General features: G+C 33.6%; 1 protein-coding gene across 1 annotated transcript; it reads right to left on the reverse strand.

Annotated features, from left to right (window-relative positions):
• Positions 1 to 4,307: 4,307 nt before the first annotated feature.
• Positions 4,308 to 15,758, reverse strand: LOC117102697 (uridine-cytidine kinase 2-like). Its single transcript, XM_033243082.1, has 6 exons — positions 15,649 to 15,758; positions 12,735 to 12,894; positions 9,931 to 10,027; positions 9,421 to 9,566; positions 8,318 to 8,464; positions 4,308 to 7,234 (listed from the first exon to the last, which is right to left on the reverse strand). Exons 1-6 carry the CDS (start codon positions 15,748 to 15,750, stop codon positions 7,110 to 7,112), a joined length of 777 nt encoding a protein of 258 aa, XP_033098973.1. The 5' UTR covers positions 15,751 to 15,758; the 3' UTR covers positions 4,308 to 7,109.
• Positions 15,759 to 15,817: the final 59 nt, after the last annotated feature.

A 15,817-nucleotide genomic window follows, 5' to 3' on the forward strand; every position in this document is an offset into this window, starting at 1 on the left:
ATCAGCACATAGTTTAGTGTGCGCGATGGACAGTATGGCTATGGAATTTACTAACCACACAATCCACGTTTAGGTGATTAAGTCGCAAAACTTTATTTGCATTTGGTGGATTAAGTCGCAAAACTTTAGGTTCGTTTGGTGGCACCATTTACTCTAGGTAGACGGCGACCGGTTTCGTTACCGGTTGGTACATTTCTTACAAACATTCAGCCAAAGGCCATTGAAAGTTGAGACGGCAGCCGTGTTTTTATCGATGTTTGCCATCTTATGTGTGCCATCGTAAAGGAATTGCGTTTTAATTTAAATCTCCGAACTTCTGAAGCTGACATATCCTATGAATGTAGGCTTGTAATGCAGGCTACAATTTAAAAACGGGTGGGACTCATTCAAAAATTCGAGGGGGTTCGCTAGAAAACAGGGGGGTTCGCTAGAAAAGGGGGGTTCGCCCGAACCATAAAAACCCCCCTGGCTACGGGCCTGCTATATATTCCAGGTATAATATTATTGTAATTTCTCAATCAATATTCAAAATGAGATCATTGTCCGATAATGGAAGGTAGCGCTAACTGATGATGCTGTTCCTATAATAAACATCAATTATATATATAGCCATCTACTCGAATACTATACACCTGTTGAAATGAAAATGAGTAGAACATTTGAAACAGTAACAGAGAACTAGGCACCACCTAGTATTACGATTATATAGTTTGCTGTGTCTAGGATGATTGACAGAATAAAGAGAAGATACAAAACCCACTAAAGTCTTTAATCTTTATTCACAACATTCAGTTAAAATGTATAGGCAACGGAATTAGAATGAGGTGAAAAATGAAGCATGTTAGTGAGTAGGGCCTACAGGAGCAAGAATTATCGAAAATGATGGGACAATATTGGGGCAGGTGCAGGGTTTGGTGGCATGCGGGGCATGAGGGCAAGGGCGCAGATCTTTTATTGAAAGGTGGAGGTGGGGACATTTGGTGAGTCCACTCCACACCCACCTCAGCCATGGTTGGGAAATAGTACCTCTAGATGGCCGGAAATGGCACTTTTATTATACAGTAGTAGAGTTTATCACCATCACATCACCATTATATAGGCAAAATGAAGCGCCAACAAATTCTCATGATCTTTTATCAGGGATTTTCAGCAACCACAGAGATCTATTTAATATGTGTGATGTACCATAGAAAATAAAGCTAAAAAACACTGTCTTTGATGTAGGCCTGTATACTTTACTTTACCTACTTAAAAGCCGTGAGTCCACAACCACCCATCATGGTTGGGGCTGAGGTGCGAAAAGTTACCTCTAGGAAATAGTACCTCTAGATGACCTTAAATGACACTTTATATAGTAAAATTCATCATCATATCACCATTATAGTCAAAATGAAGCGCCAACAAATTTCTCGAGATCTTTTATCAGCGATTTTCAGCAACCACAGAGAGATGTTAATGGTGTGATAACAAGACGTTATGTGTATGGGCATGTATGGGATATCACGCGAGGCACACGCCCTTGTCATTCTGCATTGGATTGCTTCAGGAGAAGTAATATGACCTCTTTGGTGGGCAGACCAAGCAGGTAGGCCTACACCATATTCAATTATTGGACGGACTAATCCGTTATACAATTTTGATATACTATATGGGTCACGGTAGCAGAATAGTCTGAGCATGGAGGTATAAAAGAATATATTATACTGCACATCCATGGTCTGAGAATAAAGCCAAGTATTCTAGAGGCTTTGGATTTAGTGTTAATTTTCGAATTATTTAAAATTAGTAGTCTACATTTACACATACTTCTATTGGCACGAATGGGCTTTCGTAGGATCCTGTATCAGAGCACTTCACAAAATAGTGGTTGGCATAATAATGGTGCATGGTGCATTGAATATAAACAATGAACTCAGTACGTCGCCTTTGGAATTGGATCTTAGATGAGAAGCAGCCCTAAAGAGGAATGTCATCAGCTCTTCACTCCCGACCTCTCCCGATTCATGATTTGAACATGAACAGAAAGCTTCTCCGTGTACTACTGTATTGATACGATCGATTTTTCCTGATGCGTTCATATATGTACTGTATATAGGCCATAGTTGATAATCTGTACACAAGACAATATTTTAAATTATATTTGATTGATGTTATATGTTTATTACGATATGCAATATACAGTGAATCAAAAGAAAGAATGTTTTGTTCAACAACAGAACTTTATTATTGACAAAATAAATGTAAGCAAAAAAACAAACAAACAAAACAAAACAGATTATCAACTACAATATGCCTGCTTGTACAATTTGTGTTATTCGCGTGTTAGTACAAATTGTTTAGAACAAGTACACTAAGAACTAGGCTTAATACTAACAATACTAATACAGTATTAGAACAGGGAAATATATAACAGGAATTGTAGTAAACAAACATAAGTAGGTTTCGTAGTTTTCATATAATTCTTATAGCATTTATCTAAAGCAATATACAAAATGAGAAAAATTGTTCGGAAACAATTGTAGCACATAATGGTACTGTTTTGTCAAAAGACAATACAGTACAATGTCTTTCAAAGCAAAAATATGTACTACAGAATAGGAAACAACCCCTCTGAATAACTAAGAAATCATAAACCAGATGTACATTGTGTGTATTTGCCTTATAGATCACATGTGTAAGTTGTCATGACACCATACATTAATTTTAGTTTCCATAGTACGTTACATATTAATTTTAGTGTTTATTTTGCCGGTAGTAGTATGCCTACTCTTTTACAAGGTATTTTCATGGTGATTAGTGAGGGCGCACGCGAACCCTACCTTTAGGGATATTTTGAGTTGTAACAGTAGAATAAACACGTTGTACAGTAATATTAAACAGTCACCTAGAATAACTGCACATAATGTGTAATTACTATGTACCTTAACAGTATACAGTACTGGTAAAACATAACTACCGTACATAGATTACCATGGAACTTACAATATACAGTTGGTATAGCCTTATATTATAAGTAAGTAGAGTAATAATAGAGAATTACAAATAAATTCTTGTGTTTGAAAATGACTTGACTAAAAGTACAATTAATCTCCTGTCTCTTATACACATCTTAATTAACAAAATGTATTTTTTTAAATATAGGCATATGGCGCATCCTGTACATGCACTTCAACTTTTACAACAAAAGCCTAGGCCTAGTAGGCCTACCTGTAGTACGTCCTACTGTACTTAGGCCTACACTTTGTTGTCGTCGGGGTATAATTCTGTATCTAAATGAACAAGGAGCGAACCTAGCTAGTCAACATCTAGGCTAGGCTAATTGATTTTAAAATCAATAACCCACCAGGACTATCTGTCGTTTTCTTCTTTGCAACAGCGGACGAAAAAAAAACTTTAGCAAAGCCCCTCTTGGACAGTAACAAAACAAACACTAGATTTTCAATATTTCGGTTGTTTGGACCTAATGAACCAGAAACTTTTCCTCTGGCCTTATCTAGTTCAATGCAAGATGAATAATAAATGCTATCAATGAAATAAGTGAATTTTCAACAGTAACTTACAGTATGTTTATCAGCAATAATAGCCCACGTTTGTATATATTGCATACAATTATCTTGATTCAAACACATAAAATCGCCAACAAAACATTATATTATGCTCAATAAACATTTTCTCGAAAACAACATAATAGCACCAGTTAGCTGTAGGATATTCCCTCTGTATATTGTAAAACCAATTTGAAAATGTATATAAATATACATGCTCATAAACATAAAGTTACAGTATATCAATCATTTACATGAATATTACTCATTCCTCTTAATTCCAGTATTTATAAACAATGTTCAAACAGGAATGCAGATTTTGACATTTAAAACCCCAACTGATCCATAGGTGAGTTGTACTCTATAGAGAATTGTGTGGCCTACCAAACTCTATGTATAGTGTACGCCCCGTTCCGCAACCTTTTTAGCCCATAGCCCGAATTAAATGTCAAGCACTCAGACGCGACCCATACGACCAAAAGGCCGAATTTATTATCTGAATTCCAAGGTGAAATGATTGAATATGGTCATATTACTTTCTTGAGTTTGTCACGGCCGTCGTTTTATTTTACAGATGTTTCACTACAAAAACTTAAATTTGCTGCCAAAAATAATAATATGGGTGATTGTAAGGCACAGACACATTTTAATTGACTTTCAAGTTGCCATACCTGAAGTACAAATGTTTTGATAGAATATTATTGAAAATAAAACTATTGATAACGCATGCATTACAAAAGTAAACTGATCCATATGCCACACTTGTATGCACATTTCTTTAATATAAATTTTTATTTCGCTGAGTAAAATGTCCACAATCTGAAAAGATATGCGACCCATCAAAATTGTTGCAGAACGGCGGCGTAAGCAACTTAAACTAAGGGGTTTTATACTTTATGGTACTTAATATAAATATGGAGACCAAGTATTAGAATTAATAAAATTATTTTTTTCATTTCTGATATCAAGCTAATATTAAACTTCGTTTGTGCTTTTCACATTTTTACTGACCAAGGCATAAAATAGTAATATTAAATGACTTTTGAATAACCTGTACTACTTAAGTACAAATTATTCAAAATAATAAATGGCAGGCTTGATTTTCTCTCAAATAAATCAACATATTTACAGCTGAATGATATATGTGTAATTAAATTCTTCTGGAACTTTACTGGCCATATTTTAGTTACAATCACAAGACTGTTCTGATTTTGAAATTGTACTTTTATATAAAAAACACTATTCAAAACAACATGGTGTATTATGAATAGCAGTTAATTTCAGTATAAACTTAATTGTGATAGTTTTTCTCGGAGGGGGCGATATTTAAATTTGTGATACCTAAAATTAAAATAAATTAGACAAAAATTGAGTGACACAATAACTGTAAACAGACTTAACAATGGCAGCTTTTTGCAGAGTATAAATCTAAAGAGAATAATCTTGTTATATAAAATTTTAAAGAAATCAAAAGAAAGGCAGAGGTAACATTAAGAAAAATTCATGCCTACATTGAGTAAAAGCAATCAAAGACAAAAACAAATACACTGATGTGGCCATAATTGTAAATTTGGAAGACAAGACATACATAATAAAATATTTAGAATGCTCTAAATGAAAATAATTTGAAAAGTAAGTAAAATAAATTCTACCATGATAATTAGTATATTCTTTGACCTTTGTTTCTATTCCTATCTTTGTACATACATGCAACAAATTTTCAAATTCTTTTCATCTATTAATTTGTAAAATGCCAGTTTTCAATCTATCTCATGTTCACCTCCTTCCAATTATTTCTTTCTAAAATAGGCTTCTATGACTCCATCTTACATAATTGATTTGATCTATTTAAACATCTTGTAGAACTTCTTCATAAGGTCTTGAAAAAAGGTTCTTTTCTAAAGAATAAAAATCAAAATTTGCAAAGAAAACTCTTCTACATTAAAAAAAATAAACATGTTTTTATTTTCTTTCACAATTGATGATAAAAAATAAAATACAAATAGCCTTCTTGTACTAATGGAAAATTGATGTGTAATTCAAAATTGCCTGTGAATTATCAAGACAGAATTACAAATGTTTCATCAAATCTAATGTCTCATAAACTATAGTTTTGTAGATTTTTAGCTTTGAGTTAACATTATTTTCTAACCCTCCTGATTCAATTTATTTTCACAGTAAAACTGTTTATAACCTTTTATTAAGTTTGTTCATAATAAACATTGGATTTCCCCATCAAGATGACATTAATATGGTATAAATATTCTGTATACCAAAACAAACATCTGCCAAATTATTATTAAGTATTAAAAAAAACTAAAAAAAAAACAACTCCAAAACTTGTTTTAGTTTATATTGTAAATGATCAAAAAACGTTCTGAACTAAAAATTTAGAAGGCTTAGCAAGCCCTTAACCAGTAACAAGTAAGTCTTTATGGTTTGCCCAACCCTTTATTTTAAACCAAAAACCACTGAAAAACCATACCACCCTTAAATATCACAGACCCACATGACTAAAACACCCATCGGTTTATGCATGTATCAATACTCATCATTAAAAGAGTGCATACCTAATCAATGAATTCAGGCATATTAAAACCTGAGCTGGTTTTGAGAACAATCTCTACCTCAGGAATTTCATAGACTAAAAAAATGGAAGCATTTTCATAAATAAAATCCTACCTCTTAATTGTATTTCTTTTTCCCTGAATAAAATTTTCATGCCATAGCCCTATATTTGCCTTCCTACAACATGTTTTTGAGACATCTTTTAACTAATACATCTACAGACCATTTGACTCACTGAACTTATATAAATACTAAATAAATAAATAATGAATAGCAAATAATATAAAGTAATCTTGTTCTAAAGAAACTTCTACCATTTAGTTTATGAGTGTTGTTTATTGTATCAGTAAAACTAGAGTACAGTTCAAAACCACTAGTTATACCTTACTAGTCAGTAGGTATAGTCTTAACTTGCATTTTTGATCTAACAACAACAGCACTGTCCTGCATTAGTATAATTAATTCTTGTGCTAATCATGGATACTTGTTACCATAGACATTTGAAACCCTGGATTGAAACCAATAAATACTGTACTTTGAAAATATTTCCCTTACCACATACACTTGGATCAGATCCTTAAACAGCAGTACAGTACACTGCTCAAATAGGTAAATACAGTACCTATTAAGAGCACTAGTTCCAGAGTCAACTTTCATACATTGAGCAGATGAGCACTGTGAATGTGAAGGCTTGTTTTCAAGGATAAAAATGGTGCTTCATTGCCTCTGACTACAGTCCCACCAACCAAAAACACAATTGTAGTCATAACCATGAGAAAAAAAAATATGTAAATCTCATAGCGTATACAGTATGTAACAATGCATGAAATAACAATAGAAATAAAAACTTAGAAAGCTGGCTTTACTTTCAGCATCCATTCCCTGTGCTCTGTTTCTTTCCAAAGATGTGGAATCTGACAGGCCAATCATCCTCCTATCTGGCCAATGAAAAAGTCTCTATTTCAACATACCATTAAAGTAGGCAAAATATATTTGTCAGTGTGGCCGGCTGCTGTTCAGCGATTGATCCCTCTCAGGCGCTGCATCTCCATTCATCATGCGAGTTTTAAGGCCGCCGTTAGAAATATCTCGAATGTGCTGGACAATAAGACCTATTGCAACTATAAAAAAAAAACAACCGATAAATGACAAATATCGATCTCAGTCAAGCATTGAACATTCATATCATTCTCATCTTGAAGTAACTATATAACAAACTTCATAAATATAACATACTGATGTTGAACAATAATATATTGCACACAGAAATTACTCTTCCCTTATTAACTGGGTTAGCAGACATCTCATTCTGGGTTTGAGAGAGTTCAGATTCACTTTAAAATGGAGAATAATATTCTTAGTTGAGTTTTAAAAACATTTAGTATTTCGATTTTAGATAATATTGTTGCCATAATAAAGACAATTACTTGTTACTTGTCTTCAAAGCTGTTTTTTTCCATTAAAAAAAATACATGTCATTGACTTGCATTAGATTAATACTTTCATTAATATTCCATTTGAAAGTAGCACAAAATGCTTATTTATCCATTTAATTATATATACGTATTTTATTTTCTTATAATTATATTTTTAAGTAGTGTTGTATATTAGCTGGCACGCTACCCAATGTAATCTAAGCTTACTGGGACTTCAAAATTTGTATTATGAATTGTAGATGAATATGTATTGATTGATGTAAATGAAAAAAATTGACATGATTTTATTGATTTTAGTTATCCATCTGTAACCCACGTGGGACCCTTGTGTGCTACTTCCCTTCCGAATGCTGATCATTTATGGAGAATTACCAGGTATCGCTGAATTTAACATACAGTATACCTGATTATTAACCAAATTGACTACTTAATTTACAGTGTTTAATAAGACAGTTTGTAGTTTTAACTGCACATGCCAGCATCAAAGGTCAATAGACATAAAACATTTAACAGACATATTCTGTCTATGTCAATATCTTTTTTGTTAGCAGAGGCGGATCCAGAATATCTTTGCTGAAGTGACACGAGTGGCAATCAAAGACTGAAGTGGGCAGCACTTATGGTGCGCTGAGAGGATGGGTTTAAAGTGTTACATTATAAACTGATTTAACCCTTGACTAGGAGGAGGGGGAGCGCCATTTGCCACCACAGGATCTGCCAACGGTTAGCAAACTATCAATCCTGGTCTAAATGATTCTATAAAATTACCTGTGTTTTCAACACCTCTTGGAATGATTACATCGGCATACTTTTTCGTTGGAAGGCAAAATTCTTCAAAAGCTGGCTTTACAAACTGAGTATACTGAACAAGAATTTGTTCTAAATCACGACCCCTATCATTAATATCTCTCAGAACTGTAACAAAGAATAAATAAAATAAATAGTATCATTAATAAAAAAGAAATAGTAAAAGAAAATTTGCAAAGTGGAAGAAGAAAATAACTTGACATTTTATCAAACTAGCTATTGTTATCACTGAGAAGAATAACATCAGTAATTCTCTTTTTGACGGGCAATTAGCTGCAACTCACTTCCCAGAATGCTAAAATCAGACATTTAAAATAAGTCACCTCTTGGAATGAGTATTGAAGTGCACACAGTAAGTATGTGCTCTATATACTAAGGCAAATTTTAGCAGGATATAAAATTGAGTGTAAAAAAATACTAAAGAGTCCATTGACCCTATAATTTATATGGTGGCCCAAGTGCTTTCATGCTACAATGATATGCTTTAGGATGACTGCCATTTTGAATGAAAGAGATATGTAGTACTATAATTGTTTCTTGGAGTTTTGTCCTTTGTCCTACACCTGGTAGCAGGAAATTGACAATGAGTACTGTAATTCAGAGTGAGCACTGTTTGGAAAAACTTAATGTCAATACCATACAGTAAGTCATAAATCATATTTAAAATGTCAGCTAATTAGTCATTACACGCTTTATTTGTACAATTTTTTGTCATTAACTGAAGAAACAAATAGATAAGAATTCTTTTCTTCTCCTATAACACTCCTAGTATGCTTATTAGTAAACATTTGCTTGATATCCACCCACAGAGAATGCTCCATTTTGTGTGTAAATCTAAATTAATGCATACCAGTCAAGCGGCAGTCATAAGATGTCACAATCCTGTGTAAAATTTGTTCATTTTGACTTGAATTACAGCTTATAATGTGTGTATGTGGGCAGAGTTTCATTCGAATCCATCATATATTTACAGAGCTCTTCCCTTACAATAATTTCAGTGTGATGGACCTGTAATGAATATGCAACTTGAGTGGTGGCTTGTTAGTTGCAACCAAGGTCCTTACCTCTCCTTGAAAGCCTAGTGTCTGGATCTGTATCAACAAACAGTTTCATGTTGAACATGCGCCGTATTTCTGGGTAGTAAAAGACAAGAATGCCTTCTACAATGATCACGTCTCCTGGATAGATCACTGTAAACCCTTCAGGTTTTCTATGAAATAATCAAACTAATAATTATTGAACTGAATAGGAAGCCTTTGAATTTGGTTAACAAATACTATAAACAGAAATTATTGCAGAAATATGTTACGAACCGGATAGCTAAAACTACCACCTGCATCTGATGTGGCATTACAAGTAAAAGTGGCATTGTGCAATCAAATATTACTATATTGGAATAAAAAGTGTTTTCTTTTTTACCTTCTTATAAAACTTCTGTTAAAAATTCTTGCAATTAAAAAATTTTAAAAGACAAATGTAAAAAAAAAAAAAAAAAAAAAAAAAAGAAAGAAAAATAAAAAAAGCATTGAGTTGTATCCAAGATTTTACTGTATGCCAAGTTCAAAATTTTTTACCTGGAATGTGTTTTGAAATCATATATTGGTACCTTTACTGACTTCCCATTCTTGATATCTTCCATTATTTGTTTCATCAGTCCATAATCAAACGCATCTGCAAAACAAAATTCTCATTTTAATGAAGGCATTATTAAGGATCGTTATGTCTCCAGCAAGACATGGCTTACAACAAGCAAGTTTTTTTTTTAATTATATAATTGACAAACTTGCACAAAAGGCAATAATTTCACTGCTCTATAGGAATACAATGACAATGGTCTATTTGCAAATAGTCTTATTACCAATCATTACATACTTTTTTGTAGTCCCCATTTCTACAGCCACAAAGAACCTTTCTTAAAGAGAACAGTTCTTAAGAACGGTTTTTTCTTGTCAGTGGAAACAGGCCCTGTCTTACTGTTTGAGGACCTGTGAATAGAAACTTACCTGTAGGCTATTTCAGTCTAGACTTTCGCCTGTTTTAAGTTTTAAATTGATGTTTAAACTGATAGTAAACTTGTAATGGAGAAGGTGATAAAGAATTGAGCAAACACAAATGAAAACATGCCTATATTGGCGTTGGTGATAATTACTACCGTTCTGTATAAAAAGTCTTTAAACAATCACATGCAACAGGTATCATAAAAATTCTAAACCCAGTACTCTATTAGTAACCCAGTATTCTATTAGTAACCCATGCTCCAACAGTAACTAAACTTAAGTTAATCTAGACCCACTACTCTAATAGTAACCCACTGGGGTTATGGAATGCCAAAACTTCATACACAATTAAAGTAATAAATCAACATTTTTACGCTCAGGCGTTTCTCTTCTTTTTTTTCACAATACAATAGGCCTACATTACTAAAAGTGTCACTTCTGGCCATCTAGAGGTACTACTTCCTCAAATTTTCTCACCTCAGCTCCAACCATGGTGAGGCTGAGGTGGGTGTCGACTCACAAAATGCCCTCCCCCTCCACCTTTCAAAACAGATCTGTGCCCTTCCCTGGGTATGACATTAAACTCCATCGAGTCGGCTCCTGATGTATTTCTTAGTGACTGCTGTTTGTTTTTAGGATGTGATCTGGTTTTTCATGTCCATTTTTCGTGATTATGACTATTTTGGATAAAGAATGTTTTAAGCAGAGGTGGAGTCAAGGCCCCCCTGCCCCAACCTCCCTTAATTTTTTTTAAGGAAAAAAAAGAAAAATATATTCAAATTGAAGTGCGAGAGTGTAATTTCTGGCAATCTGGAGATGCCCCTATCATAAATTTTTTTACCTCAGCCCCAACCATGGGGCTGAGGTGGGTGGTTCCTCGGTCTGTGAAAGTCCCTCCCTCTTTCACCTCTCTTTCGAATTCCTGGACCTGCCACTATTATATAATTATTTTTGCGCTTATTTATAATGCGTCTATTGCAATTTTCACTTTATCCTCTCAAACAGTCCTAAGAATGTTTGGAGTGCTCTACTTCACAGGGGGAATCGCCCCCTTGACCCCGCCGGGGTCCTACGTAATTCGCATAACGGCACCCCCCCCCCCTTTCAAAATCCTGGCTATGTCCCTGTCACGACCCACAAAGAAAAAATCCTGGATATACCCCTGAACACGATAAGGAGGAAGAGAGTGGGGGGGTGCCTCTAATCCACCTTCCAGTCCTGGAAAGAAAACGTTTGTGCCTTCGACCATTGAAAGTTATCTTGATAAAATGCCTCCAGCACCAAATGTTATCTGTACTCTCTATAGCCCAACAGTTAATTATTTGGATTTTTTTCCCCCAAAATGCCTCCGGGACTTTCATGTCGCCTCCGACCGCCAGTCGCGTGGTTGTACACTTTTTCAGCCCTGCCAACTTCCTTTTATCAAAAAGTTTGGAAAAGAAACACTGTCTGTTAATTGCCTTAAATTTCTTATGTAATATCCTGCAATTCATAAATAAGCCACCTACTGATTGATAGGTCACAGTATTGTGAAACACAGTATCAAAAAGTCCATAAACCAATCAGAAACACAGTATCAAAAGTCCTTAAACCAGTAATCAGAAACACAGCATCAAAATGTCCTTAAATCAGTAATCAGAAACACAGCATCAAAATGTCCTTAAACCAGTACGGCAATCGGAAACACAGATTATCAAAATGTCCTTAATAATGATCAGAAGGTTTTACTAAAAACTTCTGTTTTTATATACGAGGATACTCTATATTTTGAATACTCAAAACGTAAGTTTCGAAACTATTTAAACAAAAGTAACATGGAAATATAAGAATACATACAAATGAAATTCAGTCTGAGTATAAAGTTACTGAAGACTTATTAATATTGCATTTATTTCGCGAAAATCATCCAGTAATTAAAATAAATATTGGTTGCAATTTCTTTAAGTAATAGATCTTCATACTTTTTAAAAAAGAGTTATCTATTATTGAAATTACCTAGAACATTAATTGACTTACCAAATTAATATCTGAAAGCAAAAGGCTTATTACTTTAAGCTAAATAATTTATCGTGACACTGATGTCAATATAATTTCGATAGCTCACTCCCTAGGCTTTTGAAGCATGAAGGCACTGTGAGACATAACACATCAACTGTGATGGTTGGTAGTTGGGGCATGACGTTTAGTTTAGTATGTCACAATTAACCCTTGACAGTTGGCTGTAATATTTCAGCCAGCCTGTGTCTGTCAGAGTGCTTTTTTAACGATAAAAATTAATAATAAAAGATACCAACAATTTTGCAACTGCAACATCTACTGTATACTGCTGCAGCGGGCTTTTTTTTTTGGACAAAAATGCACTTTGCTTACTGCATACTTACCTGGATGGTCAAAGTTGAACTGTCCTTTGAAGGCTTTCTTCTTCTCTTCTTCATTTAGAACCTTATAGAAGCTATCCTGGCCAATCACATTCACTCTGCGTTGACGATTGTCAATCAGATGCTGATCAAGTTGTTCTACAATTTTTGCACAAACTGAAGACTAAGAAAATAAAAAGATTGGATAAACAAAACATATGTGAGTTGTGACTTGATGCACTATTAATATATGGAATCTTTATTTGAAATACAGACACACTGTGCCTCATCTACTATTTTTACTTTATTAATTAAATATTTGTATAATACAACAAAACAATTGGCCTCAAATTAGAGAGTGAAATGTAATATCAACGTGGGCTGAGTTGGTTATGAGCTAAGTTGGCCAATGTAAAGGCTAAGTTTGCGGAGGACTGCATAAGTCGGTGCATAGGTATCTTTTCTACAGGTTTTATTTATTAACATTTGTTTGTACTTAATTATTTAAATATAAAAAATGATTATATATTATATGGATCTGCAATGCAAGTAGTTTGGTTGGAGGACTATTTAGGAAAATTCAAGGGTAGGGGTGGTCGCCAGAAAAGAGGGTTGTTTGATAAACAAGGGGGATTTTCCCAAACCATAAAAACCCCCCTGGATACTGTCCTATTATACCATGATAAAGTATTATATTGGGGTAAGTTGGAACATGTTCTTATACCATAAAACATTATGGGATTACAGTAGTCAGAACATGTTTCAACTAACCCCAAAATAAAGTTCCAACAAGCCCCATAAGCACTTGCAGGTGCTGCAAGCATCCTTCACAAAACAGAGCATTCAGTAACATACTGTTAGTTAGCCTTAATTTGTAGCTTTGTACTACAGTCTAAAATACTCATATTTACTATTCAACCTAATCTATGAACATCACTCAGATATTGCAATTTTTTTTTTATTATGAAAAATTTACTTAGAAATTACAAAAAAAACATATACCTCCCCAAAATTAACAGTGTTGTAGCACCTGTTATATAGTCAATGTGTTGGATGGCTATGATTAATGTCTACTGTACAATTACAGTAGGTGGTAGTGAACTAACAAATTTATTTTAAAATGTCAACATTTCAACAAACCCTGCAATCCGACTAACCCCACTCTAACCTACAAACAAAAACTCACATATTTTCAGTTTATCATAGTTTTTTTTTACAAAATGATTGTGAATTCTTAATCAAAAGATCAAATAAGTTTTAGGGCCAGGCCTATTTATGTTCTTTTGTTTTGTATTAATTTTGCACTCTTTTTTTAGTGATGTGATGTACCAACTGATTTTCTGAAAGGACACAGTACAATAATAAATTTGTTTTTGTGAAATTAGCAAAGTACAGGTAGAAAAAGAGAGCCCAGTAGTCTTGTTGAAGTTGGGGCATTAGTTAGTGGCGTGACCATGTTTTGTAGTCTCACTCAGACACTTTTTTTATTTAATTTACTTATTTCATTTTTTTAATTTTTATTTGAAAAGTTGGCAAACGAGTCAGTAAAGGGCCGAGTTGATTTAACCCTCCATTCCAAACGAAGAGTGTCCTGTGTTTATTTTTTTTTACTGAGTAAGATTTACCCTAGTACCCCAATTTGTCAATTGGACCCAGTGACCAGGAATAGAATCAGAAAATATTTAATAATTTATTGTCATCAACAATTTAATAAAAGAAATTAAAAAAAAAAAAAAAAAAAAAAAAAAAAAAAAAAAAAAAAAAAAAAAAAAAAAAAAAAAAAAAAAAAAAAAAAAAAAAAAAAAAAAAAAAAAAACGAATAGGCCTGAAGAGTGTTTTTATTTTTAGCAGCAGGATCAATGGTTGTTTTTAAAAATTATTATTAATTGCTTAAATTTTTTGTATTACTTACTACTATTGATATTCACCATTTAAATCGGTGACATTAACTCAACGAGTTGTGGTCGTTTAAAAATTATAATGGAATAACAGAAAAGTTACAAAATAATGAAGTACACTATAAGAATCAAATTACATGGACGCCTTAATCAAGGACTAACTGTTACCAGGATAAGCTGGCTGGTTTAAGCCGTCTAACTTGAATTAGCCTTATGTGCGGTATTGTTATGTAAATGAGCAAAGTTTTGTTTTTTCTGAGCATATGCAGATTGTGCTTATCTGGCTCATTTGCATAACAATACCGCACGTAAGGCTACGGCTACGGTGACACTAGAGTTTCAAGCCTGGCTTGACTCACCGCGGGTGAGATTTTCGTAATGTGACCGCATCTACCCCGACTCGCGCCTGGCGTGACCTCGATCTCAATCTACCTATCTCGATCCCGGCTCAGCACCCAGGTTGGCATTCCTACTACAAGACTAGAGTATACTAAATCTATACTAAACTAGTCAACAACAAAAAATACAGTTTGCTAACAGTAATTATTATCAATTAAATAAAAACAAAAAACAAACAACACACATAATATTATAGGTTTAAGTCTTAATAAATAAATAATTTTACAAAAAATGAGTAGGCTTACCGCACTAGGCCAACCAAATACCCCCGGCCTATTTTCAAACAATTACATCATCAAATTCTTTCTATTTTTTTGTAAAACGGCAAACTGATCCTCAAAATACACAATAATATTATTATATACTAATCTATTATTATTTAAATAATATGAAAATCAAGAAAAACCGACGGACTTCTGTGTATTTATTATAAATGTTGCATTTTGTTGCACAAAATAACTCCATGGTTGTATCATCACCATGTGCACTTGTTTACAAAGGCTGTTGCACTACGCATGGATAATGACATGAGGTCATTCCAAATTGAAACGTATACTGAATTACATTTTAATAAATTACTTGTTAATTCAGGAGAATTTTACTTAAAAACTCAAATAGTGAATTGAAAAATATATCCTTACCTTGCCTGATGAAGTACCGCCTGCCACCCCAATCATAAATGGTCTTTTATTCAAACCATTAACATCATGCTCATTGTTCCGCTGCACACGTCGGCCCGCCATTTTACATACTAAATAAAAAACGCCTAAACCACTGAAATTATACTCAAAGCCAAAAGAAAAACGTATC

This window comes from Anneissia japonica, unplaced genomic scaffold, assembly GCF_011630105.1.
Source record: "Anneissia japonica isolate Jap-2015-1 unplaced genomic scaffold, ASM1163010v1 scaffold287628_len271844_cov180, whole genome shotgun sequence".
Taxonomy (NCBI): domain Eukaryota; kingdom Metazoa; phylum Echinodermata; class Crinoidea; order Comatulida; family Comatulidae; genus Anneissia; species Anneissia japonica.